Source organism: Oryctolagus cuniculus, chromosome 1, assembly GCF_051225735.1.
Source record: "Oryctolagus cuniculus isolate XC-2025 breed Fujian yellow rabbit chromosome 1, ASM5122573v1, whole genome shotgun sequence".
Classification (NCBI taxonomy): Eukaryota; Metazoa; Chordata; class Mammalia; order Lagomorpha; family Leporidae; genus Oryctolagus; species Oryctolagus cuniculus.
The window spans coordinates 69,221,251-69,249,216 of NC_142867.1; the positions used below are offsets into that span (position 1 = coordinate 69,221,251).

Here is a 27,966-nt window from a genome sequence, read left to right on the forward strand (position 1 = left end):
GGATGAAAGATCTGTCTCTTCCCTCCCTGTCTCTCTGCCTTTCAAACAAATTTTTAAAAATGCAGCACACAATCACCATTAATCCTATATTAGTATATGTCAGAATAAGTAAGGAAAAGTACACAGAATCAAGGATACGGTCCACAATTAACAACCCGAAGTTCCACAGAAGCAACACGGATAGAATGAACTTCGGCTTCTCTAAAAGCTCTTTACCTGATTTCCTTCCTTCAATGCATTTACAGCACCTACAATAAAACATCAGGAGAAACAGAAACAACATCAGTCTGCATCAGAGCCTCATAGTACTTCTACAGGCTATCCCACAAGACATTTCCTGACAAATCGCCCATGCCAATCTTTATCACTTCTAAGGTGACCGCAGAAACAAGCATCTAGGGCCAGTTTCACAACTCTTTTTCAGCTATGCCGATGAGAAACAGTCTTCACTTTAGAAGAAGTTTGAATACTGGCAAATTCTAAAAGCAAATCTGAAACAAGTAACAGAGGTCATTACAGAGTGCCCCTCTCTCCCCACAGAGCCTTGGTTTCCTTACAAATAGAAACAGTCACCACCGTAAAGCGTAACTAAGAATGTGGGATAAGTTAACAGTCTGTGCAGAGTGCCTGGTTCTGGGAACTGGCACACAGTTTAACAATCTTACCTAATTGTTCCCCTACTTTGCTGATGGAAATTAATTCTAATCCTGTTTCCTTTCTGCTTGCACACACTTTCTCTGGGAGCTTGAATTCAAAATGAGTTACAAGGAGTGCCCTGCAAACCATCGTGCCTTCCAACTCCTGCCAGGTCATAGACTGGAAGTTCAGGAGTCAAGCAGGAGTTACTCAAGGAGAATGAGCGGGGGTTAAAACATTCCCAAGGAATTCTTCCCTAACTGGGGAAAGAGTTCAGCGCAGAGGGCTTCACAATTGGAAGCTATCCATTTATGACAAGGGTCACTGAAGGGACACCAGTACTGCTCTGTCACAATCACATCAGCAGGCTGAACTATTATGACAGAATGAAAACCAACACTAACTGAAAACCTGGCCCTTTGACATCACTGTGCATAACATCCTATGTTTGCGAAGCACTCAGTAAGTTTCCTACAATGCAAGCTCCACAAAGGCAGGCTTTGGTGGTTAGCACATGCATACGTGCATATGAGCATGCATGTATTATGTTTATGTGCATGTATCCAAAGAACAGTGTAGGCCACAGAAGCCTCTGGGAGATTGTTGCAAAGAAGGAAAGAAAAGCAAATCAGGGGCTAGCACTATTGTGCAGTGTGTTAAGCCATTGCTTGGGATGCTTGCATCCCAGTCCCAGCTCCTTTGCTTCTAATACAGTTCCCTTCTAATATGCCTGGGAAGGCAGCAAATGATGGCCCGAGTACTTGGTCCACTGCCAGTCATGTGAGAGTCCCTGATGAAGGTCCTTTTTCCTGGATTTGGCATGGCCCAGCCTTGGCTGTTGCTGGCATTCTGGGAGTGAACCAGAGGATGGAAGATCCCTCTCACTCTGCCTTTCAGATAGATAAGTAGATAGATAAAAAATCTTTTAAAAACAGAAAAAAGCACATGAAGCTATACGGGGTGGGAGAACCAGCCCTGAAACTCCACTTGTGGACGTAATTTTTACAACATTCATAATCTTCTACTTCTGCCTTGTGAACCCACTTTACCCCAACTGCTTCTATAAGATTCAGCTAGATTGCTTACTAATTACTCATGCACTGGAAAGTACAACCTGAGTTTTCACTATTTTATCCTTTGCTATTATATGAACTTTGTTTCCCCAAATCAGGAATAAGTTAATACTATTTAATACTGTAATATTTCTTCAATACCTTCAATATACAAATGACATTGTCCAGACTTACTCATAGACAGCATACACAAAGAGTGCATCTGTAAAGATGACAGAAAATCTCTGGAAAAGTAAAGTCCTTGAGCTGGAATAATTCAGATTGTGGACCTTCAGCATCTCTGGATCAAAATATTTGGCCACATGTGACAGGGCATACTCAAACCATGCAAAAAAAGGGGGGTAATCCAAGGTCCACTCCGAAGTAGCCTGTGATAAAAATCAAAGACAAAAACACATCCTCAGAAACGGAATACACAAAGAAAGTGTAAAGATGTAAAATTCTCATTCTCTAGTCTTTATAAAAAAGCACAATGAAATTAAACTGTTTAAAATATGATGGGGCTGGCATTGTGGCATAGTGGGAAAGCCACTGTCTGCAACACTGGCATCCCACATGGGTGCTGGTTCATGCCCAGCTGCTCCACTTCTAATCTGCCTCCCTGCTAATGTACCTGGCAAAACACCAGAAGATGGCCCAAATGCTTAAGCCCTTGCACCAACATGGGAGACCTGGAAGAAGCTCCTGGCTCCTGTCTGGCCCAGTCCTGGCCATTGTGGCCGTTTAGGGAGTGAACCAGCAGATAGAAGAATCTCATTCTCTGTCTCTTCCTTTCTCTAACTCTGCCTTTCAATAAAATCAAAAAACAAAATAATAATTAAATAAAATATGTCCTGGTTTAAACACCTAATTCCATATAGCAATGTCTGGGTTAAGTGGTTCCCTCACTTTCCACATAGCTTCCTAATGCACACCCTGGAAGGCAGTGATATTAGCTCAAATTCTTGAGTCTCTGCTATCTATGTGGGAGACGAGATTGAGCTCTGGGTTCTTGGCTTTGGTCTGGCCCAACCCTAGCTATTATAGGCATCTGGAGAGTGAATCAACAGATGGAAGATCTCTCTGTCTTTCTTTTGAATAAAGTAAGTAAATAAAAAGAGGAAAAAAAGGCACTGTATCTGTAAAAAAAATAAAATAAAATGTACCCCATGTTAATAGAGCAATTCCCGTTTAAGAATGAACAGAACACTAAAACCTGTCTTCTAAGTTAGTGAATATAATCTTCAGTGTCCTTAAGTAGAGTCAAGTACACTTCAAAGAAAATTAATCTGAAATCTTCAAATGATATACTTGGATATGACTCGGTTATTCATCCAAGTAAAAAAGGGATCTCTGAGGGGGCCGGCGCTGTGGTACAGTGGGTTAACACCCTGGCCTGAAGCGCCGGCATCCCATATGGGCACCGGTTCGAGACCTGGCTGCTCCACTTCAGATCCAGCTCTCTGCTATGACTTGGGAAAGCAGTGGATAATGGCCCCAGTCCTTGGGCCCCTGCACCCATGTGGGAGATCCGGAAGAAGCTCCTGGCTCCTGGCTTTGGATTTGCGAAGCTCCGGCCATTGCAGCCAGTTGGGGAGTGAACCATCACATGGAAGACCTCTCTCTCTCTGTGTAACTCTGACTTTCAAATAAATAAATAAATATATGTTTAAACAAAACAAAACAAAAAGGGAGCTTTGGCATAACAAATGATTCACTAGCTTGGGTTCAAGTTGTATCTCAGAGACTCAATTTTTCTACTTCTAAAATGAGGTACTGTAAAGGATAAATGAGATAATACGTATGGAAAATATTTATAAATAACAAAATGCTAAACAAATGTTAATTCTTTTTGTTTCACTGGGCTAGGAGATCTTGGACAGTGGAAACTACCCTGGGTTATACTTTATCTTGAGCATTCGTATGTGCCTGATAACCATTATGAAAAAGACACAAACTCCAGCATATTCTATTTTGCTAGTTTTTTAGTCTCCTCTTTCTCACCTACACAACATGGATGGTAGTACCTACCTCATCGGTTACTGTATTACAATTTATACACATTTGTAAAATTATATATATACACATATAAATATTATTTGTTGCTATAATTTTAAAAAGCATTACCATCATTGTGGGAACTTCCTAAAACTAATCTAAGTCTTGCACCTAGAAGAGCTGAGACAACTATTGCCATCACCCTACTCTGCACCTGTTGCCCTTTCCAATGCAAAACTCCTCTCTTGCTGGAAGGGCACTATGGGTTCACAGTAACCAACTGGGTGCCAACAGGGAATACCACTTTTTTGACAGAGACCCAGATAATTGAATTATCAGCCCTTAATGACAAGGATGACTGACAAAGAACTTAAGTCCTGGGAAGCAGCAGCCTATTTACTCCCCCTACAGGTATAAAATGCAGAAGCCTTACCCGGAGGCTCTGGCCCCGGCTTTCAGGCTATAAACCTACTCATTCAGTTCTATTTCAGGGGTGGGGAACATCTGGCCCACGGGCCACAGAGGCCTAGGAAATTATTTGGCTTGGCCCTGCCAGGGCAACTGCAGGCAGGACTCGAAATTCAATAAATCTATAGCAGGCTAATTTTTAAGTTGATAATTTTGTATGGCCTGTGAATGATGTTCTAAAGAGCCAAATAGCCCTTAGCAGAAAAAAGATTTCCCATTCCTGTTCTGCTTCATGAAAAAGTCCTTTGACCCCAAATCTCCAATGTGAGGTATAAATAACATGAGCCCTTAACTGTGAGAAAAAAAATCAGAAATTCCATTTTTTACCTCATCTTTTAAAATTTCTACTGTTAATACATAATACTAGAGGAATACCTTTATATTTTATAAATAAGGACAAATTAGCTAGAAAATACACAAAAATGATTTCTTGGTATGGAATTTAAAAGAGCTCAGAAATTATTGCACATACAATTTTAAGAAATTAAACATAAATTTGGACTTAATATCCAGTTTCCAGATATAACGTCAAATATCAGAGGTCATCCTACTCTTAGAGGGCTATTTATGTGACTAGATGCCCAAAAGTTTTCCTACTTTTTAAACTGATATACACTTTTAAACTGGCAAATGGGAAGCATTAAAAGAACTGCAATACTGCCTGAGAGATGTTATTTTCTCAAAAAAAAAAAAAAAAGCACACTTTTTTTCTTTTGCTACCCTCAATATCTCACATTAGTTAGAAAGGCTTTGAATATCAACCTTATTACCCACAAATAGTTCCCAAATTAGGACCAGAAGACCCTTTAACCTCAAGGATTTGTCTTTCTTTTACCAGCTTTTTAAAGCTGTACAGATGAATAATGTTTACAAAGGAGAGAGACTAAGCAGGAACAGTCAGGTGGAAAGGGGAAATGGCTAGAAAAAGAAAGGTCTGTTCATTTATAGGCTGAGGGATTTTTTTTAGGTTTATTTATTTATTTAAAAGGTAGAGCAACATAGAGAGAAGGGGGGAGGGAAGAAGGGTGGAAAGAAAGAAAGAAAGAGAGAGAGACAGCGATTGATCAATATTTATCTTCCATCTACTGGTTCACTCCCAAATGGCTATATTGGCCAGGGTGAAGCCAGGAGCCAGGAACACCACCCTGGTCTCCCACATGGGTGGGAAGGGCTCAAGTCCTTATGCCATCATCTGCTGCCTTTCCAGGTGTATTAGCAGAAAGGTGGATTGGAAGCAGAGCAGGTGGGACTCAAACTGGCCCTCCAGTACGGGATGTCAGCATTGCAAGTGGCAGCTGAACCTGCTACAGCACAATACTGGTAACAATTCTTAATGACTCTTCATGTATACTGAGCATTTTTGTTTCAAGCATAAGTGCTTCATGAATGTTATAACCATAACCACTTCAATTTTAATAACTGCTTATTATCATTTCATAGTTGGGCACACTGAGGCACTGAGAGGCCAACAAGCTTGCCCATGGTCACCAAGCATGGTCATTAAGCAGCAGAGCTGGCTCATTAGGCTCAATAGGCTAATCCTCTGCCTGTGGTGCCAGCACACTGGGTTCTAGTCCCGGTTGCCCCTCTTCCAGGCCAGCTCTCTGCTATGACCCGGGAGTGCAGTGGAGGATGGCCCAAGTCCTTGGGCCCTGAACCTGCATGGAAGACCAGGAGAAGCACCTGGCTCCTAGCTTTGGATCAGTGTGGTGCGCCGGCTGCAGCACGCCAGCCATTGGACGGTGAACCAACAGCAAAAGGAAGACCTTTCTCTCTCTCTCACTGTCCACTATGCTTGTCCCCCCCCCCCCCAAAAAAAAAAAAAAGGCAGCAGAGCTGAAGGTCAATTCAGGCAGTCTGAAGCCACAGTCCACATTCTTAACCACTGGGCCACACTAATTGGTATCCACATATGTGAACTGAAATATCTGCATCCAAATGAAATATTTCTAGTGTTATGTGAGAATGAACTTGTCACCTGATAACTGTTTTTTTTTTTTTAAAGATTTATTTATTTGAAAGGTAGAGTTACAGAGAGAAGGGGAGACAGAGAGAGATCTTCCATCTGCTGGTTCGCCCCACAAATGGCCTCAATGGCTAGGGCTGTGCGAGGCCAATGCCAACAGCCAGAAGCTTCTTCTTGGTCTCCCAATGAGTGCTGGGGCTCAGGGACTTGGACCATCTTCCATGGCTTTCCTAGGCACATTAGCAGGGGGCTGGATCAGAAGTGGAACATCTGGGACTCAAACTGGTGCCCGTATGGAATGCCAGCACCATAAGCCACGGCTTAATTTGCTGTACCACAGCACTGGCCCCTAAGACTGTTCTTGAGCCTTCTCAGTACAAAGGACTATTCTTATTGAGCCAATCAACAACAAATTCACATGAAACTTGCCTTAAAAACCATCTTCCTGGGGCTGGCAATGTGGTGCAGAGGGTTAAGCGGATGCCTGCGATGCCAGCATCCCACATGAATGCAGGTTGAAGTCCCAGCTTCTCCACTTCAGATGCAGCTCCCTGCTAATGTGCCTGGGAAAGCAAAGGAAGATGACCCATGTGCTTGGGTCCCTGCTACTCATGTGAGAGACCAGGATGGAGTTTGAGGCTCTTGGCTTTGGCCAGGCCCAGCCCTGTTACAGCCATCTGAGGAGTGAACCAGCAGATAGAAAATGGATCTCGCCGGCGCCGCGGCTCACTAGGCTAATCCTCCGCCTAGCGGCGCCGGCACACCGGGTTCTAGTCCCGGTCGGGGCGCCGGATTCTGTCCCGGTTGCCCCTCTTCCAGGCCAGCCCTCTGCTGTGGCCAGGGAGTGCAGTGGAGGATGGCCCAGGTGCTTGGGCCCTGCACCCCATGGGAGACCAGGAAAAGCACCTGGATCCTGGCTCCTGCCATCGGATCAGCGCGGTGCGCCGGCCGCAGCGCGCCGGCCGCGGCGGCCATTGGAGGGTGAACCAACGGCAAAGGAAGACCTTTCTCTCTGTCTCTCTCTCTCACTGTCCACTCTGCCTGTCAAAAAAAAAAAAAAAAAAAAAAAAAAAAAGAAAATGGATCTCTAACTCTTTGAAATAAATAAAATAAATCATTAAAAAAATCTTCCTGACAGCAGTTATACTTTTTAAAAAAATATTTATTTATTTATTTGAAAGAGTTAGAGAGAGAGGAGTGGAAGAATGAGAGGGATAGGGAGAGAGAGAGCGCGCGCGCGCGAGAAAGAGAGAGAGAGAGAGAGAGAGAGAGAGAGAGAGGTATTTTACCCGCTGGTTCACTCCTCAATTGGCCGCAATGGCCAGAGCTGAGCCCATCCGAAGCCAGGAGCCAGGAGCTTCTTCCAGATCTCCCAAGTGGGTGCAGGGGCCTAAGGACTTGGGCTATCTTCTTCTGCTTTTCCAGGCCACAGCAGAGAGCTGGATCGAAAGTAGAGCAGCCGGGACTTGAACTGGCACCCATATGGGATTCCAGCACTGCAGGTGGTGGCTTTACCGGCAACACAACAGCATCAGCCCCAGCAATGATACTTTTGATCAAGACCTGTCTGAGGTGATGTCTGTTTTTCATGAAGTATCACATGCAATTTAGTAAAACACACCAGCAATAAAAATACAGACATGTTTTTTACAAATAATAACAAAAGAATGTATATTACCTGATACGTACACATCACATTTGATTAATGCTTTTCTCATCAAATCATAAACCATTAGGAAAACACAGCATTTAGAAATGATTAATTCTGAGGCTGGCATTGTGGCCAGCAGGTAAAGCTGCCGCCTGCAATGTTGGCATTGCATATGGGCAACAATTCGCGTCCCAACTGTTCCTCTTCCGATAAAGCTCTCTGCTATGGCCTGGGAAAGCAGCAGAGGATGGCCCAAATGCTTGGGACCCTGTACCCAAATGGGAGACCAGGAAGAAGCTCCTGGCTCCTAGCTTCAGATAGGTTCAGCTCCGGCCATTGCAGACATTTAGGGAGTGAACCAGTGGAAGGAAGACCTCTGCCTCTGTAACTCTGCCTTTCAAATAAATAAATAATCTTAAAAAAAAAAAAAAAGACAGAGAGAAAGAAAGAAGGAAGGAAGGAAGAAGGGGAGGGAGGAAGGGAGGGAGGGAGGAAGAGAGAGAAAGAGAGAGAGAGAAAGAGAGAAAGAGAAAAAGAAAGAGAGAGAGAGAGAAAGAAAGATAGATGGATAGATAAATTCTAGGGCCAGCACTGCGGCTCAGCTGGTTAAAGCTGCTGCCTGCAATGCCAACATCCCATAAGGGTGCTAATTCGAGTTCCGGCGGCTCCACTTCGAATCCAGCTCTCTGCTAATGTGCCTGGGAAAGCAGCAAAGATGGTTCAAGTGCTGGGGCCCATGCCACCCATGTGGGAGACCCTGAAGGAGCTCTTGGCTCTTGACTTCAGCCTGGCTCAGCCCTGGCCATTGTGGCCATTTGGGGTGTTGTGGGGAGCAATCCGGACTAGACTAAGTTACTCGAATTAAGACTTATTCTATGCATCTGCTCTCCCACAATATGGCGCTGGGAGAGAAGTAAACAGCTTCTGCACAGCTGCCTCCAGTTCAACTAATAAACTGTAGGACTTGCTCCTGATTGGAGAGCAGCGTACTCGGCGTGTGGGCAGCCGAGTTGGGATTGGCGGAGGACTATAAAGGAGGAGAGAGACGGCATGCACCAGGAACATCTAAGGGGAACATCTAGCTGAAGGAACACCTGTGCAGCCCCCGAGACGAGCCGGCCGACGGTGTGCCGCTCCCCTGCGGAAGTGGGGAATGTGGCTAGGGGGAACTGCCCTTCCATGGAGGTGGAAGGGTCAGTAGCCAACCCGGGAAGAACCAGCAGCAAACCCGGGGAGGGCCGAGCAGACGAAAGAACAGCGCAGGGTCCTGTGTTGCTCCTCCACGAAGAGGGGGAGCGACAGGGTGTGAACCAGCAAATGAAAGATCTCTCTCCTGCTCTAACTCTGCCTTTCAAATAAATAAATAATTCTTAAAAAACAGAAAAAAGAACCCTGCCTTTAAAAAATGCTTAGATCTAGAGACTGGTGTTGTAGACAGTGGGTTAAACTGCTGCTTGCAATGTTGGCATCCCATATTGGAATACTAGTTCAAGGGTTCAAGGCCTGATCCAGCTTCCTGCTTATGTACCTGGGAAGGCAGAAGATGATGGTCTGAGTGTTTATGTCCCTACCACCCATGTGGGAGACCCAGATTGAGTCCCTGATCCCTGACTTCAGTCTGGGTCAGACTTGGCTGTTGTTACCATCTGGAGAATTAACAAGCAGATGGAAGAACACTCTCTCTCTCTCTCTCTGTCACTTTGCCTTTCAAATAAATAAAATAATAAATCTTAAAAATACAAAGCAGGAAACGATTCATTCTAAATCCTCATGAGCCACATGAGAGACAGGGAGATTATCTTTTCTCTTACAAGAGTACTTCAGAAAGCCAGTGGAAAATGGAATTAAAAAATAAGCTTATTTTGGTGTAAAAAACTTTGAAATCCATGAATATTTCTTTCATAATAGACATTTTCTGTAAATTTTTTGACAGCCTCACATATAGCTAGTTATTGACACAGCTAGGCTTAGATTCCATTTTTTCCTGTTTCCCAAACCAATGTTCCTTCAAAAAGAGTGTGGCACAGATTCTAACTCCCAATTACTAGAGTGGGATGCTCATTTTGAAGTAAGGAGATTTCCTCAGAGTCCAGAGGACAGACTGGGGAAAGAATGCAATTTTTATAAAGATTAAGTAAACCTGTGACTTAATAGAAAGCTATTTTTATTTTATTTTTTTTATTTTTGACAGGCAGAGTGGACAGTGAGAGAGAGAGACAGAGAGAAAGGTCTTCCTTTTGCCGTTGGTTCACCCTCCAATGGCCGCCGCGCTGCAGCCGGCACACCGCACTGATCCGAAGGCAGGAGCCAGGTGCTTCTCCTGGTCTCCCATGGGGTGCAGGGCCCAAGGACTTGGGCCATCCTCCACTGCACTCCTGGGTCATAGCAGAGAGCTGGCCTGGAAGAGGGGCAACCGGGAGAGAATCCGGCGCCCCGACCGGGACTAGAAGCCAGGGTGCTGGTGTCGCAAGGCGGAGGATTAGCCTAGTGAGCCACAGCGCCGGCTCTGGAAAGCTATTTTAATAGCAATAATATTTACATGTTTTTATGTATCTTTAAAAAAAATCCAAACAAAAGGTGATAATTAAAACTTACCTCATAATACCACTGTGATATTGGCAAATTGTGAGTAATAGCAAGCCAGTTTCGGTGTACTTCAAAATCTGTGGAATGGCTTTAAAACAACCAGATGAATAAAATGAGATTTCACATTTATCCATTTTTAATTTTTGTAATTATACTTCTGAAGGAACCAACATCCCCCAGTGACAGTCACCGCCTATTATCCTATACCAGAAACACTCATTAGGTAAACCTGAAATACCTCGCTTTGTGGAGGGGAGACCTCCTACAAAGTTGCTGGGGGACCTGCAAGTCAGTGAGAAGGGTCTCAGAGCTATCTACAGGGCTGACAAGAAAGGCCTTGGTTGGTGGTCACAAACATTTCTTTTTCTTCTTCTTCATTTTTCAAAAAATTTATTTGAGAGGTAGAGTTACAGACAGAGAGAGGGATAGAGAGAAAGGTCTTCAATCCGCTGATGTACTCCCCAAATGACCGCGACGGCTGGAGCTGAGCCGATCTGAAGCCAGGAGCCAGGAGCTTCCTCTGGGTCTCCCATGTGGGTACAGGGGCCCAAGCACGTAGGCCACCTTCTACTGCTTTCTCAGGCCATAAGCAGAGTCAGATTGGAAGTGGAGAAGCCAGGACTCAAACTGGTGCCCTTATGGGATGCCAGTGCTGCAGGTGGAGGCTTAGCCTACTATGCCACAGCGCTGGCCCCAGTTACAAACATTTCTAACAAAATTCTTCACCTGGTAAAGCTGGATCTTTATGCATGATTAGTTTCCCAGAAGGTGGAACAAGACGCCTGCTCTGCCTTTCCGATGTCTTCAGATTCTCCCACTTACAGCCCCCTGACTGTTCCTATATAGAAATATATCCTAGGATCTCCTCCCTCCAGAGCTAGAACAGCACCTGACCCATGAATGGGCTTAACCACTCACCAAAGTCAAGGAGTTACACTTTCAAAGCCTAATTTTCATTTTTCAATAGGTTTCACGTGACTTTTCCATAGTGACGACTTTTTCTTAAGTCTCCCAATCACCTGCTTTTCAGTCTCAATCACAGCTTTCCCCTCCTTTATTCAGCAGGTAAACACTGATGCTTCTCTAAGTCTTCTTGGACCTCTTCTTACTCTGCTCTGGAGAATCTTGGCTTTTAAATCTTTATTCATTTTTATTTGAAAGGCAGAGAGAAACATACTCACATACCCAGAAATCTTCCACCTACTGGTTTGCTCCCCACAAGTCCACAACATCCAGCCCTGTGCCAGCCCAAAGCCAGGGACAGGAACTCTATCCTACATAGGTGCAGGGCTCAAGCACTTGGGCAATCTTTCACTGCTTTCCCAGGCACATTAGCAGAGCTGGATCACAGCAGAGTAGCCAAGACTAGAAATGGCACTCCTACATGGGATGTGGGCATTGAAAGCTGGGACTTAATCTACTGTGCACAATACTAGCCCACAAAACAAATTTTTTTTTTTTTTTTTTTTTTTTGGACAGGCAGGCAGAGTGGACACTGAGAGAGAGAGACAGAGAGAAAGGTCTTCCTTTTGCCATTGGTTCACCCTCCAATGGCCGCTGCGGCCAGCGCACTGCGCTGATCCGAAGGCAGGAGCCAGGTACTTATCCTGGTCTCCCATTGGGTGCAGGGCCCAAGCACTTGGGCCATCCTCCACTGCACTCCCTGGCCACAGCAGAGAGCTGGCCTGGAAGAGGGGCAACCGGGACAGAATCCAGCGCCCCAACCGGGACTAGAACCCAGTGTGCCGGTGCTGCAAGGCGGAGGATTAGCCTAGTGAGCCGCGGCGCCGGCCAAAACAATTTTTAAAGATGTCTAGCAAAATGATTAAAATCTCTTAAGGTTAAGTCACCCAAGGTATTCTCTCAATGCTGAATATGTACTCTTTCAATCCTGAAACACAAATGAAGAATTACAAATGAATATTTATAACAGTATTCACAAAAATCTAAACAAAGGACAAGGATGTTGGTATTACAGTATCAGCAGGTCTTTTTTCAGATTATTGGATAAACTATGAAGCAGAAAAGTAAATTTAACTTGCTGCAACAGTATTTGAAAGAAATGCAATTCCAAGATTAGAGAAATAAAGCCAAAGAGCTAGCAACTGAAGTTGTACATTGCTTAATACCAAGGACACATTCTGAAAATCACATTATTTGGTGACTTCAACACTGCGTGAACATCAAGGAGAGTACTTACATAAACTAGGATGGCTATGACATCATTAGGTGATATAATCTTAGGGATCACCATCATACCTGAAGTGTGTCATTGAGAAGTCTATGTAGTATATAGCTGTAGCTTTATAAATTAAGAATATATATATATGGGCCAGCGCCGCGGCTCAATAGGTTAATCCTCCGCCTAGTGGCGCCGGCACACCGGGTTCTAGTCCTGGTCGGGGTGCCGGATTCTGTCCCGGTTGCCCCTCTTCCAGGCCAGCTCTCTGCTGTGGCCCGGGAAGGCAGTGGAGGATGGCCCAAGTCCTTGGGCCCTGCACCCCATGGGAGACCAGGAGAAGCACCTGGCTCCTGCCTTCGGATCAGCGCGGTGTGCCGGCCGCAGCTCGCCAGCCGTGGTGGCCATTGGAGGGTGAACCAACGGCAAAGGAAGACCTTTCTCTCTGTCTCTCTCTCTCTCACTGTCCACTCTGCCTGTCAAAATATATATATATCTATATATAAATATATATAGATATATTTATATATATATTCAAGAGGCACACAGGGAGATAGAGAAACATCCCACTCACTGGTTTACTTCCCAAGTGCCTGCTAGGGCAGGGACTGTGATGGCCCAAAGCCAGGACTCAGTGAGGAGGGGAAGGGGGTGCAGTGAGTGCCCGGCATCATGACGCAGTGGCTTGCAAAGCTGGTATCCAAATATCAGAGCACCAGTTCAAGTCCCAGCTGCTCTGATTCCAATCTAGCTTCCTGCTAATGCACCTGGAGAGGCAGCAGAAAGTACTTTGGCTCCTGCCACTTATGTGGGACACTAGGATGGAGTTCTTGGTTACTGGCTTTGAGTTGGTCCAACCCTGGCTATTGTGGCCATTTGGGGAGTGAAACAGCATCTCTCTGCGCCTCCTCTTCTTGCTCTGTTGCTCTGCCTTTTAAACAAACAAATTAATTTAAAAAAATGTCAGGAGCTAGAAACTCTATCTAGGTCTTCCACATGAGTGGCAGGGATCCAACTATTTGAGCCATCAACTGCTGACTCCCAGGGTTCACATCAGCAGGAATCTGGAATCAGGAACAGAGCTAGGACTCAAATCGAGGAAACCTAATATGGGATGCAGGCATCTTCACTGCTTAGCCAAATGTCAGCCCTATAGTTTCTTTTTTTAAAATTAAATTTTAAAGACTACCTTTGGGGCTGGCATCCCATATTGCAGTGCTGGTTAAAGTTGCAGTTACTTTGTTTTCGATCCAGCTCCCTGCTAATGTGCCTGGAAAAGTGGTAGAAGATGGCCCAAATACTTGGGCCACTCCAACCTACATGGGAAACCCAGATGGAGTTCCTGGCTCCTGGTCTTGACCTTGTCAACCCCCATTGTTAAAGCCATTTGAGGAGTGAACCAGTAGATAAAGATCTCTTTCTCACACTCTGTCTTTCCTTCTCTCTGTGTTTCTCTGTCTTATAATAAATAAATAAATCTTGGAAAACAAAAACTACCATCACCTCTTACTTGTCCCACAGCAATTTCCTAACTGAACCCTCCATACTCCCTCCCTTTATTAGTCCACCCTTACATTATAGATGGAGTACAATCATATGCCACATAACAATGTATAGGTCAACAATGGACCACATCTAAGACGCTGGTCCCATAAGATTTCATGGCCTAGTAACATGCAGCCATTTTAATTTGTGTAAGTACACTCTATGATGTTTGATGCTCAAAATCACCTCCTAAAGCATTTCTTAGAATGTATCCTGTTGTTAAGTGATTGTGACTGGGAACTTTCCAAACCCACCATCCTGTCACATTTCCCTTGCATTTGTTCTCTGCCATCCAGGTAAAGTCGTAATTATTTAACATGCTTAGAAGATTTTCTGAGGTTGCTCATTCCCCTTTCCAGCCCATTTCTCCCTACGGTCCCATCTCTCCTCGTCTTCCACATTCTACCTTCTCCCTCTCCCCAGAGCACTCCTTAAGAGGTAGGTACTACAATTTTCACCACTTTACAGATGAGAGAAGTGAGGCTTAGGGAGGTTAGTAGCTTGTCCTAACTCAAGCAGCCAGTAAATCACTTCAGCCAGTGATCTGCCTCCAGAGATTCAGCTCTTAAACCATCAAATGCCTCCAGAGTAGCTGTCACTCTCTCTGGGAATCACTCCGTCCTCATGATAGGTAGGTAATCTCTGCTCCAAACTAAATCTCCAATTTGTCTATTTTATTATATCTTCAATGCTACTATTATAGTCCAAGTTACTAACATCTCTCACCTGGAGTTTTTAAATAGGCTCCTAAACAGCTTTTCTGATCTTGCTGTCTCCTTCAATCATGGATACAGCAACTAAGAAGTATTTTATAAATGCCAACCATTTCCATCGAACATGATTTGTTTCCTGCTGATCTTTCCGATTTCACTGTGCATGCTACTCTCCCTGTTGATTACCACAGTCCAGCTACATTGACCTTACTCTAGCTGCCCAAACATGCCATGTTTCCACACCACTGGGCCTTTGCTCATTAACAGTACTCTCAGATAAATTTTACACACATAGCCACACCACACACTTCACTTGGATGGCCCTCTCTCACACATACTTTAGGCCTCTAATTACACGCCAGTTCCTCAGATGTTCTCTGTCACTCCACCTAAAGTATCCCTTGTTAATTCCCCTATAGGATCCTGTTCTTTTCTTTCTTAACACGTAACACAAGTTACCGTGCGTAATAATATATCTGTATTGATTTGTTTCTGGAACAGTTACCCTTACTAAACTACACACTTTACATGATTAAGAAGCATATTCATGGGGCCGGTGCTGTGGCGTAGTGCATAAAGCCGCTGCCTGCAGTGCCAGCATCCTGTATGGGCACCAGTTCAAGTCCCGGGTGCTCCACTTCCAATCCAGCTCTCTGCTATGGCCTGGAAAAGCAGTGGAGGATGGCCCCTGCACCCACTTGGGAGACCCAGAGGAATCTCCTGGCTCCTGGTTTCAGATTGGCATAGCTCCGGCTGTTGCGGCCATCTGGGGAGTGAACCAGCGGATGGAAGACCTCTCTCTCTCTCTCTCTTTCTCTCTCGCTCTGCCTCTGCATAACTCTGCCTTTCAAATAAATAAACAAACAAGTATATTCATTTTGTCCTCCCTTCCAGTGCCTAGCCACAGTACGTGGTTCATAAAAAAGCCGTTAGCAAACATCCTGTTGTATACATCTGCATTTATACTGCAGCTTTCCTCTCACACCCCAGGGTTTCCAGTTTGAAAAGGAAAGCATTAACTCTGACTACATCCTGAATTCTGGACAGAGCAGTATTCTAAGTAACAACTCCAGTGATTTATTTCTACAGAGATGTGAAAAAGTATCACTTCATATGCACCTATAGCTAAGGAAAAAAAATTCACCTTAATTTTCATGTAAAAAAAAATTTCCCAGGGGCTGGTGCTGTGGCATAGTGGGTAAGGCCACCGCCAGCAGTGCAGGTGTCCTATGTGGGTGCCAGTTTGAGTCCTGGCTGCTCCACTTCTGATTCAGCTCTCTGCAGTGGCCTGGGGAGGCAGTGGAAGATGGCCCAGGTCCTTGGGCCCCTGCACCCGCGTAGGAGACCTGGAGGAAGCTCCTGGCTTCTGGTTTTGGATCCGCGCAGCTCCAGCCGTTGCAGCCATCTGGGGAGTGAACCAGTGGATGGAAGACCTCTCTCTCCCTCTCTGCCTCTTCTTCTCCCTCTGTGTAACTCTGACTTTCAAGTAAATAAATAAATCTTTGAAAAAAAAATTCCCCAAAACTCACCTTCATTCTCATGTGAAAGTTTTCTACATTTTAGAATTTTTTTTCTATTTGTTTTTAAAATGAAAAAAAAAAAAGCTATTTCTTTCAGCTACACAGAAAATTAATCTACCCAAACCCTTCTTTTCCCAAGTTCATGTAAGTCACTTTGCTAAACCTACATGTACATTTTATTCTTTATATAATTACGTCTATACACCAGTATGGACCTACAATCTACACATACAGCTCTCCCATACCCAACAGATCATCAAAAGCCTGAATCAAAGAAAACAAATAAACCAAACTTTAAAGTATGAAGTGGGAAGGGGGAGACCAACTTGGAAGAAAAAGAGAGGAAGAAGAAGGAAATGAGGAAGGAACAAGGGTAGAAACTAAAATGAAATATTGAGTACCCATTGTTTGAACACCACCACCACTTGGTGGCTGTTCCCTGGTTTCCGGTTTCAGTCTGGGACCTGCACCGATTTCTGGTAGCACACTTCGTGGCCTTCATAACTGTTGTGATCTGGCAACTGCCTAATCTCATCCTGTGTCCCTGTTCTTCTTTACCAGTTTTTGGCCAGAACCACCAGCTTCTGTTCCTAGAATGCTCTAAGTTCTTTCCAACCACAGGGCCTTTGCACCTAATTCTTCTGGCTTTTCACATTGCCTATTCTTTCTCATCCGTTGAACTTTAATGCAAACATCACCTCTAAAAAGAGCAAAGCTGTGCTAGCTAGTTACTCTCTACTCCCTTTATTCATCTTACCACACGAGTAGAAATTTTCCTACCTGCCTATCTGCCCCCACCAACTCCATCAAGGGTGAGGACCTGAAATGTTTGGCTCACCACGGCATCTTTAGGGTTTAGGACAGTGCTGGGCGTTGTAGGCAGCCAGTGGTACTGGCTGAATGAACGGTGGAGATGGGTGTTCTAAATCTGCACGCTAAGCTTGAGGACCCGAGGCTCAGAAACGTCAGAGTGACATAGCTCAGCTCTGACAGCATCAGGCCAGAACCCGGTGAAGAAGTTTCAACTGGCGGAGCGCGAAACTCAGCAAAGGTGGGGTGGCGGCCACACAATTCAAAACTTCCTTTTCTCCTCCTCCCCAGGGGTACCCACTCTCTCCCGCCCTGACCGACCACGGTCCCCGCCTCACCACGCCCAGCCCCTGGCCGTGTGGGTCCCTTACTAGGTAGGGATGAGAAGGCATTTGAGAAGAGTCACCCCGAGCGCCAAAGCCGTAAACCAATTGGCACTACCAGCTGCAATCCCGAGCGCCGCCATTGCTGTGGCATCGCGCGATTTCAAACGAGATCCACATCCGGGCTCCCGCGCATGCCGGGAAGGTCCTCGGAGGCGGCACCACGAGATGCGCGCATGCGTCCAACCGCTCAGCCGCCCTGAGGACTGCGCTCCGGCGTTTAAACCTCCCGCCCACCAGCCTCGCACCGCCCGGCCTCGGAGGACTCCACTGCGCCTGCGCGGTGCTCTGGCGCGACGGGTGGGTTTTATTTGCTAAGCAAGTTCGTGGGTTCGAACAGTGGCTGCTCGTCGGCTCTGGGTCTTAATTTTGCCTGGCACGTAGCTGAGGAAAAACTCTACCTTAGGCTAGAGACGTTCAGGCACTAGTGGAGGAGAAGGAGTTGGTACCTGAATTACAGTAGATAAAATACCTGGGAGAATCCCGGGCGTCAACCGGAATATTAAATCCGGGTGGATAACGACGTAAGCGGGGACGTGGAGGTGGGAAACCGTGTGTGTGTGTGTGCGGAACTCCGAGTGCAGCCGGCGGGCTCGGGCACAGCGCTTCCCACACCCCGTGCCCCGGCGATCTGGGTAGCGTCCGGTTCCCAGACAGGGGTCCACCTGAGGGCTCCTCCGGGCTTCCGTACGCGGAGGCTCAAAGCAAGCGCTGGAGTTAGCACTGCCTCTGCGCTGTGCCATATGATCTCGGACACGTCACCTAAAATCTCTAAACCTCGGTTTCTTTCGTTCTTTTCTTTCTTTTCTTTTCTTTTTTTTTTTTTTTTTTGGAAATAGTTGATTGAAAAGTCTTCTCGAACGGTGGCTGAGGAGCAAATGAAGAGACATGTGAATTGCTTGAGGTGCTGCCAGGACCGAGTAAAAGCCCAGTCGTGTTTCACAGAAGTTACGTGCGTTGCTGAAAGATGCACAGCAGGTGACAGTGCCACTCCTCGAGCAGGAGCTTGTGCCCTCCTACAGCCACGCTGATGAATAGGATGTGCAGATTTGCATCTCAACTCCAGCTCTGTCACCTCCAGACCCATGTCCAGTTGCCTCTCTGTCACCTCTAAGATGTTTTAGACGATTTCCTATTGCTGTCTTGACAGATTACCCCAAATTTAGTGGCTGGAAACAGGACACATTATTTTCGGTTTTGTTGACCAGAAGTCTAAAAGCAGCCTCACTAGGCTAAAACCAAGATGCCATAAGGATTGGATTCATTTTCTCACTTAAAAAAAAAGTTATTCAATTTTTTTGAAAAATGATAGATCTTCTATCCACTGGTTCACTCCCCAAATACCCATAGCAGCCAGGGCTGGGCTGAAGTCAGGAGCCAGGAATTCCATCTGGATCTCCCACATGGGTAACAGGAGTCCAGGTACTTGGGTCATCATCTGTTGCTGCCCATGTGCATTGGTGGGAAACAAAGTACGGAGTAGGCAGGACTCAACCAGGTACTCAGATATGGGATGCAAGCAGTGACCACATTTGCACCATGATGCCCACCTGTTTGTTTTTTGTCTTTTAGAAGTTGCTGTATTCATGGCCCCCTCTTTACATCGTTCCAACCTTTTGCTTCCATCATCACAATCTATTACTTTTCTGTATTCAAATCTCCTGCTAGAGACAAAAAAATCTACCTTTATAGAGGTGGGGAACCTTTTTTCTGCTCAGGGCTATTTAGATATTTTTAACATCATTCACAGGCCATGGAAAATCATCAACTGGGGCTGGCACTGTGGTGTAATGGGTAAACCCGCTGCCTGCAGTGCCGGCATCCCATATTGGTACTGGTTCAAGTCCTGACTGCTCCACCTCTGTGCTAGGCCTGGGAAGGCAGTGGAGGATGGCCCAAGTCCTTGGGCCCCTGGCACCCGCGTGGGAGACCTGGAGGAAGCTCCTGGCTCTGGCTTCAGATTGTCTCAGATCCAGCCATTGTGGCCAATTGGGGAGCGAACCAGTGGATGGAAGACCTCTCTCTCTCTCTCTCTCTCCCTCCCTCCCTCCCTCTCTTTCTCTCTGCAACTCTGCCTTTCAAATAAATAAAAATAACTTTTTTTAAAATAAAATCAACTTAAAAATTAGCTTGCTACAGACTTACTGAGTTTAGATAATCTAGGATAATCTCCCATCTCAAGATCCTTAACTACATTTGCAAAATCCCATATGTAGTAATGTTCACAGGTTCCAGGGATTCAGGGCATGAATATGGATTGAGGCTGGGATTGAGTTCCACCTCTGCTTCCATTCTAGTTTCCTGCTAATGTGACTGGGAGGCAGCAGAAGATAACCTAAATATTTGGGTCTTGCCACCCGCATGGAACACCTGGATGGAGTGCTGGAATCCTGTCTTTGGCCTGGCCTAGCCCTGGCTGTTGTGGCCATTTGGGGAAGCTCTTTCTCTTTGTCTTCTTTCTGTCTCTTTGCCTTTCAAATAAATACATTAATAAAAATTTTTTTAAAAAAGGCCAAAGATAAAAGGTTCCCCCTACCCACCCCCTTTTTTGTCCATGAAGTTGCTCTTTATTTATTTTGGCCTGTTTAATGTATATGCAAAATAATGTGGTCTAACAAATCAAATTTTATTTTTTGTTGAACGGTTTTAACAATGAGAGAGAGCAAGAGTGAAAGCAGAGAGAGAGAGTTATCACAAATTTTGTTCCTCCTCCTTCCTGCTGTAGACCTGAGTAAGAGGCATTGAGCTAGACTCAGCTGTGAGGAAAAGGTGCCTCATGCTGGCTCTGACATCACTGAATTGCTAAACAAATTGCTCCTACCTCCAGACTATTATAAGAGGAAACACACAGAGCACCTTAGGAGTTTAAGCAGTAGGGTTAATCTGGTAGAATTATCTGCTCTCCCAGCTGGAAGCCTTTCTTACTGCTAATGCCAAGTCCTGCCTGTTTGTCCCCTCACTGTATCGCACATTCATGCAGTCCTGTTCTCCCACCTTCATCCCCCAGCCACAGTGACCTGCTTTCAGTCTGGAACATGTTGTGTCCCCTCAATCTGGAATGTTCTTTCTTCTTTTAGTCTAGTAGCTCTTCATCCTTTAACTCTCACATGAAGCCCCACTTCCCCTGAATAACATTCCGTCCCCCTCCCACCCATGCACCTGTCAGCTGAGTGCAATTTGACATTTATTTGTGTGATTATCTAATTTCCTCATGGGTTATTCACTCCATGAGAGTAGGAACCTTCCTTGTTTTTATTCACTGTTGTAGCAGCAGCCAGCACAGCAGCTGGCACAATATATGCACTCAATGTCTATTCAGTGGCGTGACTAGCTGAAACAAGATTCTAACCCAAATCTTTCCTTCTCCCGGGTCCCCTTTCTCTCCATGTGGTGCAACTACCCAGAATGAGTAGATTTAGAACATGGGGAGAAATTGAAGAAAGGATCCAGTCTCAGTTTTATAGGGTTCCAAGCTGAAAAATCTGATCAGATGGAACAAGATACAACTTGAAGTTTTTCATAAACCCTGAGTCCTGGCCTCTTTGCTTTCCAAAATTTAGTCCATTCTACCAAATTCCTAGTGACTAGAAAGCTCTCCTGACCATTACAGTAAGGGAGAATGCTTGGATTTTGATGGTCTGTAGCAAGATTCATGGACCAAGACAAGACACCAAGGCCCTTTAACAGGAAGCAGTCTTATTATGCCAGCATAAGGCCCAGGTGGAATTTCTTATCCAAAAGCTTGAGCGCCAAACAAAGGGTTTCCCTTATGTATGGTTTTACCCTCTTTTTCTTCCTTATATTGTTACATACCTACATTTGATTGGATATTCTAATGCTACTTGGCAGCCACAGGAATTGGTACAGTAATGCACATGGGTATGTAGTTGTTGATAATATCCTCTGCACACATGCTGAGCCATAACTGCCCAGCAAAGTTAACATCATTGCTGTGTACTAACAAGCGGAACCTGAAATGGTTACATATAAGCTGATAGGAACTACAGTTGAAACATTCATAGGCAAGCAGATAACAACTACATTTTATTCCCAACACAGGATCCTCCCCTCTTCTTCTGACCTTGGGAAGGCTTCTACTATGGCTTTTATCATGTCAGAAACAAGTCTAATTAAAAGACAAGGCCTCTGCCACATTCCCCGCTTTGATGCTCTGAAACCTTCTGGGTCAGAGAGCATCATCTTGGTCTAGGACTTGTATTTCTACAGCATCATGACTGTGTAGCAGTTTTTCTCTCAGCTAGGGTCTCTGTTAGGCTACAGACAGTTTTCGTAAACAGTGGCACAAGACAAGGTGAAATCAGGACCCTAACATTACAAGCACTGTGCCTATGGGGGGGTTTGAATTCACCAAAAATTGAAAACCATCTTTCAAACAAATCTCCAGGATCCCAGCCTTTCCAGGTTTGGGCTGGAGCATGGGTGACTTTTTTCATTTGATCAGTAATTTCTTCTGTGACCTTTCTTTCATTTGTAAACAACAGTTACTTAGAATGAATTTTCTACAAACTCCACCTTCGGAAGCAAGTAAATAATGTAGGGCTAGGTAGTTTTGGTAGATAGCATTGGCATTTGAGTATGTTATTTGGCCAGGATATTGAGAGCCCTTGCAGTTTCATTAATTATAATCTCAACAGCCTGTAATCTAATGATGCAGTTTAGCATGTAAATAGGGGTATGATATCCCCAGGACCCATCTTCTGCCCAGGTGGCAGGACCATAATCATGGGTTATTCTTTCAAGGGGCCATTGATCATCATTCCAGTCACCTCTTTGTAGGGCTATGTCATGTCTTTTTCTCTGGCCTCCCCAGTCCTCATACACTGGGACTCCCAAATGCTCTCTCCTAGCTAGTGGGAGTAGGAAGAAGGTGGGGCAGATAGTCCCTCGTACACAAGATCCAGCCCAATGTCGGGGCAGTTTTATAGAAGCAGTCTTTCCACATATCTAAAACAATCCTTCCAGGGCCCACCACTAGATCTTTACATTGACATCATTCCGGACTTGTCAGAGATTGGGAAAACTTGACAAGGGTTGGGGCTTTGGCGCTGTGTGATTTGGGGATCCCAACCAATGAGTCTCCTGAGCAGTTATATTATAGAACTTTTGGCCCAAACATGTTAAATTTCCAATGAGAACTTTAAACTGTTCACTCTATCGGGCAAGCAGTATCTCAATAATTGAGGTTTTTAGATGTCGAACACCATTTGGTGAGTGAGGAGACGTTTTCTCATCATAGGGCTTGAGGGGGTTTAGCTCTCCGGCCTCCCATGGCCATTGATCTCCCATATTTGTTCCCCCACAGACATAACAAGAAGAGAGATTTAGTGATTGAGCCAGGAACAGGTTCTTTGTAGTGCCGGATATGGCAGAGAGGACTTTTTTCATTTCTTCATAGAAGGAATGAAAAACCTCATGAGAGGAGGCCTGGTGAGTGGTCTTAACCCTTTTGAAGTCTAGTAAGACCCCAGGATCTTGGCCTTGTCCATTAATATATATCCCAAGTTGCCAATTATCTCCCCACCCAGGGTCATTTAGGTTGAGGATGGTGAAATTAACTGGGTTACAGGACCCAAATGACAGTTTGATGTAGCAATGCTGTTTCAGAGGAGCGCAGTTTTGCCTGCACGGTGCCAAGTCACCCATGAACCACAACTCCATGGAAGACAGTTAGAGGAACAACCTGGGGCCTTTTTATACATGTACTTATCAGTAAACATGTGCTGCCTTTCTCACGACAGGCCTCCACATGGACTGTGGTGGTTAGTCTGTACCAGCGCCCTCTTACTTTTCATGTGCAAGTGGGATGACTTGTTAAACTCCTTGACCCACATGCGTCAAAAAGGATTGACACTGGCCGCTCTGGATTGGTAATCTGGATCCGACTAATCATCTTGCCCTTTACTGTTGCGATTTCTGACCTCTTGCCCTCCTTGCTTGAGGAATACTGTAGGTTGAAACAAGTAGATTTTCTTGTTGGCAGAAAGAATAGGTGGTCTTATTATGTTTACAGGTTCCTGAGGTCGTTCCCTGGCAGGAGAAATGGGTATGGCAAAGTAGAGTTGTGGTGATACCCTGGCCTGACTGGGTCGTATGTATACACGAGTCACAAGATGAGGGGCTCCAGCACACAAAGGGGAGCTAGATTAGAGACAACCAATGACAACAAGGCATCCTGTCCACAAGAGGTAAAAAACTGCTAAGAGAAACTTCTTATCACACTCCCAATCAGCTGGAGTGGTGGCCACCAGCCTTGTTGCTAAAACCAAGGCTAAGACTGCAGTCACAGAGAAAAATAAGGGTTACATTGCATTTCAAGAGAAAACCGATATACAGAGGCACTAAGAATAATCATCATTTTATTTTAGCAGACAGTGGATTCCTCAGACTTCAGCTGTGCGTAGATCAGTCAGCCCCCGGAGTGACTGGAGCAGGGCTGTCATCCACTGGAATTTTTCTGCTGCTGCAGTCCCTGGCAACCTCTTCAGGACTGGCTCGCTTGTTTCGGATGGTCAGCTTGCACGGTGTCGCTGGATCAGAGATGCACTCCCAGTACAGGCTGCCGGCTGCACTCTGCTGTGATGGATCCAAGGAGCTGGTTCTGCTACTCTGACTGCGGTAAGGGTGACAGAACAACAGTAAATGGACCTCTCCAAAGTGCTTTAGGTGCTGGACATTCTACTCTTTTACCCATACCGTATCTCCTGGCTTAAAAGGATGGGCTCTGTGGTTAAGCTCACAGGCAGTCGCTCCCTAACCCAGTGACTAATGGCGGTCAGGGCCAAGCCGAGAGCCTGCATCTGTTGTCTCAAGGTGAGACCTCCTATTTTCTTTAAATCCCCACACACTCCCTTGACTATAGGGGGAGGGTGCCCATAGGAATTTCTAAAGCAGAGAGCTATGTCTGTTTAATAGGGTTACATCTAAGCCTAAACAGTGCCATCAGTAATAGCTGGTGCCAAAGTGAGTGAGTCTGCTGGCACAGTTTACTTCATTGTGTTTTTAGTGTCCTATTCATGTGTTCCACTTTTCCAGAGCTCTGGGGCTGATAGGCTATGTGTAACTTTCGGGTGATTTCAAGTCCCTTTGCCACCATCTGTACCACTTCCACTACAAATATGGGCCCATTATCGGGCCCATTTTCAGACCCGACAGTAATTGGAATGCCAAAGCATGGAATGATTTCTTGTAGCAAAAGCTGGGCTACCTTGCAGGCCTTTTCAGATAGGTCAGGAAAGCCTCTACCCAACCTGAGAAAGTGCACACAAAGACCAATAAACGTTTGCTGCCCTGAACACGGGGAAGTTCAGTAAAGTCCACAATTACATTTTCAAATGGAGTGCCCCCTATGCTTTGTACCCAGAGGTGGGGGGAGCACTTTGGGTCCTTGACAGAGGTTGTTCTGGGCATATACTTCACATTGCTCATGTACTGCCCGAGTTATGCCTAGTGATGTAGAAGTGCCGACTCACAGCATAGATTCCAGGGCCGTTAGGCCAGTGTGAGTTCCTTGATAGAACCCTCTGACAGAGGCTGGAGCAAGCAATTCGGAGATGGCAACCCAACCATCCTTTAATCTCCACCAACCCCCGGGCATAAATCTCTACATTCAGTGGTGGTTTTTTTTGTTTGTTTTTGTTTTTGTTTGTTTGTTTGTTTTTTGGACAGGCAGAGTTAGAGAGAGAGAGAGAGAGAGAGAGTTATAGACAGTGAGAGAGAGACAGAGAGAAAGGTCTTCCTTCCGTTGGTTCACTCCCCCAATGGTGGCCGGCGCTGTGCCGATCTGAAGCCAGGAGCCAGGTACCTCCTGCCGGTCTCCCACTGTGGGTGCAGGGACGCAAGCACTAGCACTTGGGCCATCCTCTGCTGCCCTCTCGGGTCACAGCAGAGAGCTGGACTGGAAGAGGAGCAACTGGGACAGAACCCGGCACCCCAACCGGGACTAGAACCCAGGGTGCCGGCACCGCAGGCGGAGGATTAGCCTAGTGAGCTGCGGCAGTGCTGGCCTACATTCAGGTTTGAACTAGGTTAGCTCATGTTGAGCATAGTTTGGGTCCCAGTCTGCTAGAGGGCTGGGAAACAAGGCAGTGGTCAGGTCGTGACCCTATTGTTTCTCTGTGAGCTTGGCTTCTCGGTCAGCCTTTCCGTTTCCTTGTGCTTTGGAAGCAGCTCGCCTCTGGTGGTCCCAGTAGTGCCTAACAGCCGCTCTTTCAGGTGCCCACACAGCAAATAAAAGGTTAAGAACTTCTCTCCCATATTTAATGTCTTTTCCCTCTGAATTGATTAGCCCCTTTTTCTTATATAGTCTGTGCACATGGAGAGTGGTAAAAGCATACTTAGAGTCTGTATGTGTAGTGACACTGATGCCTGCTGCTAGCAGGAGAGCTCAGGTCAGTGAGCTCTGCCTTTTGTGCTGAAGTCCTGACAGGCAGGGGCTTAGCCTCAATAGTAGAGTATAAGGTTACCGCGGGGTATCCTGCCAGGCGCTTTCCTTTAATAAAACTGCTGCCATCAGTGAAGTAGTCTATATCAGGGTCCCTAAGGGGCTGATCTGTTAACTCTGGATGGCTAGAAAACACTTCATCCACGACCTCTATGCAGTCTGGCACACCTGACGCAACAGGCAATAGAGTTGTGGGGTTTAAAGTTTTCACCACCTCCAGGCAAATGTGTGGATTTTCACACAGCATTCCCTGATACTTGACCATCCTGGTATTTGTCAGCCAGTACGGCCCTTTGTATTTCATCAGGGTTAACAACTGAGTGAGGCACCTGGCCTGTGAACTCTTGCCCTATAGTAAGTTTATCTGCCTCCAATACCAGGAGAGCTGTTGCAGCAAGGGCTAAGTGGCAGGGCTGCCAGCCTTGAGAAACAGACTCAAGTTGTTTAGACAGATATACCACTGGACACTGCCAAGCCCCCAACTCCTTCTGCTGTGCCAACCCATTCATGCACGTATGGAAAAAAATGGCTTCGTTATGTCTGGGGCATGGATGAATGCTCTTTTAATTTGCCTGAAGGCCCTTCTGATGTCTATTCCTGTAATAGAGGCTCTCCCCCTCCCACTTTGTGGCTTCATAGAGTGGCTTTGCCAAAATAAAGTTAGGTATCCAGATTCTACAGAAGCTAGCAGCCCCTAGGAACTCTCTGACCTGGTGCCAGGTCGAGAGGGTCGGGATTGAGCAGACTGTTTGCTTTCTCTCAGGACTGAGCTGACGCTGTCCTTGGGAAAAGTGAAAGCCAAGGTATCTTACCTATTTTAGCCTTTTTCCTAGAGACCTGGTAGCCAGCCCCTCACAGCGGGGTGAGAAGCAGTCATGTCCCCTCCATGCAATTCTCCCACGTCTGCTCTGCCAGCAGGAGATCGTCCTGATACTGGAGGAGCGTGCAGCTATGCTGGTTTGCTGGGAAAGGTTTTAAAGCAGAAGCTAATGCAGTACAAAAAATAGTTGGAGAATTTTTTAAATCCTTGGGGGCAATCTTGTCCAAGTCAGCTGGCCCTTGTCTCCATTCTCTCCTATTGGAAGGTGAAAATTGGTTGACTTGAGGGGCCACACAGATACAGAAAAAGGCATCCTTTAAGTCCAGACATGGTAAAGAAAGTTGTTTCAGCAGGGATGAGACCCAGAAGGGTGTAAAGATTTGGGACTACAGTGTGTAAAGTAACAGTGGCCTAGTTTATACTGCTCGGCAGTCCTGAACTGACTGATAATCATCTGTCCCCAGCTTCTGCACTGGTAGAAGTGGTGTATTTCATGGTGACTGGCTCCTGGCTTTAGTTCTGCTATTACCAGGGACATGTTTCTGGCTAGTCCGGGGGTTGTCCTCTGTCCACACCCACAGTACCTTAAAGGGAAACCCAGGCCTCTGTTGTGTCTCCTTTCAGAGACTATAGAGGCAACACTCTTGTTCCTGGGGAACTGTGAGAATCCTGAGTTTTGGTTTTGGCCCTCCCAAGGTCAGAGCTGCTTGGCAACAGGAGTTAAAAGTTATTTGATCCTGTAGCTTCCCTAGTAAATCTCAGCCCATTAAGGCCACTGGACAGTCAGAAAGATATGGAAACTCATGAATGACTTCATTGCTGCTTAAATTGCATTGTTGGGGCAGGCAAAGGGGCAATGAGCTTGGCAGCCAGTGGCTCTCACAACAGTGGCCTGTTTCTGTGAAAGTGGCCCCATGGTTTGGGTCACTACTGAATGTCCTGCTCCTGCATCCACCATGAAGTCAGCGTGTCGGCCCCCCATAGTCATTCTGGCCGTGGGCTCCTGGGGGCCTGATAAAATCGAGCCCAGTCTGTCCTAATCATATTTCTCCATAGCGGCCAGGCCCACAAAGTCTTTTTTGGGGGTCTCGAGCCATCATCATGCAGGCCGATAATGTCCCTGGATCACCATCCTCTTTCTTGGGGCTGGTTAGTGGGATGATATTTTTTTGTTCGCT

At 45.8% G+C, this 27,966-nt stretch overlaps 1 protein-coding gene and 1 long non-coding RNA gene across 20 annotated transcripts in view; one reads left to right on the top strand and one right to left on the bottom strand.

The window, feature by feature from the left end:
* The window catches only part of ALG8 (ALG8 alpha-1,3-glucosyltransferase), a 32,682-nt gene extending 15,066 nt beyond the window's left edge, over positions 1-17,616 (bottom strand). For 4 of the 14 annotated variants that reach the window (XR_016233074.1, XM_070075933.2, XM_070075930.2 and 1 more), the window contains exons 1-4: positions 17,496-17,616; positions 10,367-10,445; positions 1,884-2,077; positions 139-248 (exon numbers count right to left, since the gene is read on the bottom strand). Coding sequence is in view for 13 of the 14 variants with exons in the window: in XM_070075933.2 (XP_069932034.1) it covers positions 139-248; positions 1,884-2,077; positions 10,367-10,445; positions 17,496-17,590 (478 nt within the window). In the remaining variant the exon portion in view is untranslated. Of the gene's footprint in view, positions 1-138; positions 249-1,883; positions 2,078-7,409; positions 7,549-10,366; positions 10,446-17,462 lie in introns of those variants that run through there. The other 10 variants (XM_070075920.2, XM_070075928.2, XM_089331561.1 and 7 more) reach the window with 9 other exon arrangements.
* Positions 17,617-17,658: 42 nt separating this feature from the next.
* Positions 17,659-27,966, top strand: part of LOC149128460 (uncharacterized) — a 53,502-nt gene continuing 43,194 nt past the window's right edge. The window contains exons 1-3 of one of the 6 annotated variants that reach the window (XR_016233096.1): positions 17,673-17,807; positions 18,347-18,485; positions 23,894-27,551. This is a non-coding gene — a long non-coding RNA (uncharacterized LOC149128460). Of the gene's footprint in view, positions 17,808-18,346; positions 18,486-23,893; positions 27,552-27,966 lie in introns of those variants that run through there. The other 5 variants (XR_016233092.1, XR_016233090.1, XR_016233087.1 and 2 more) reach the window with 5 other exon arrangements.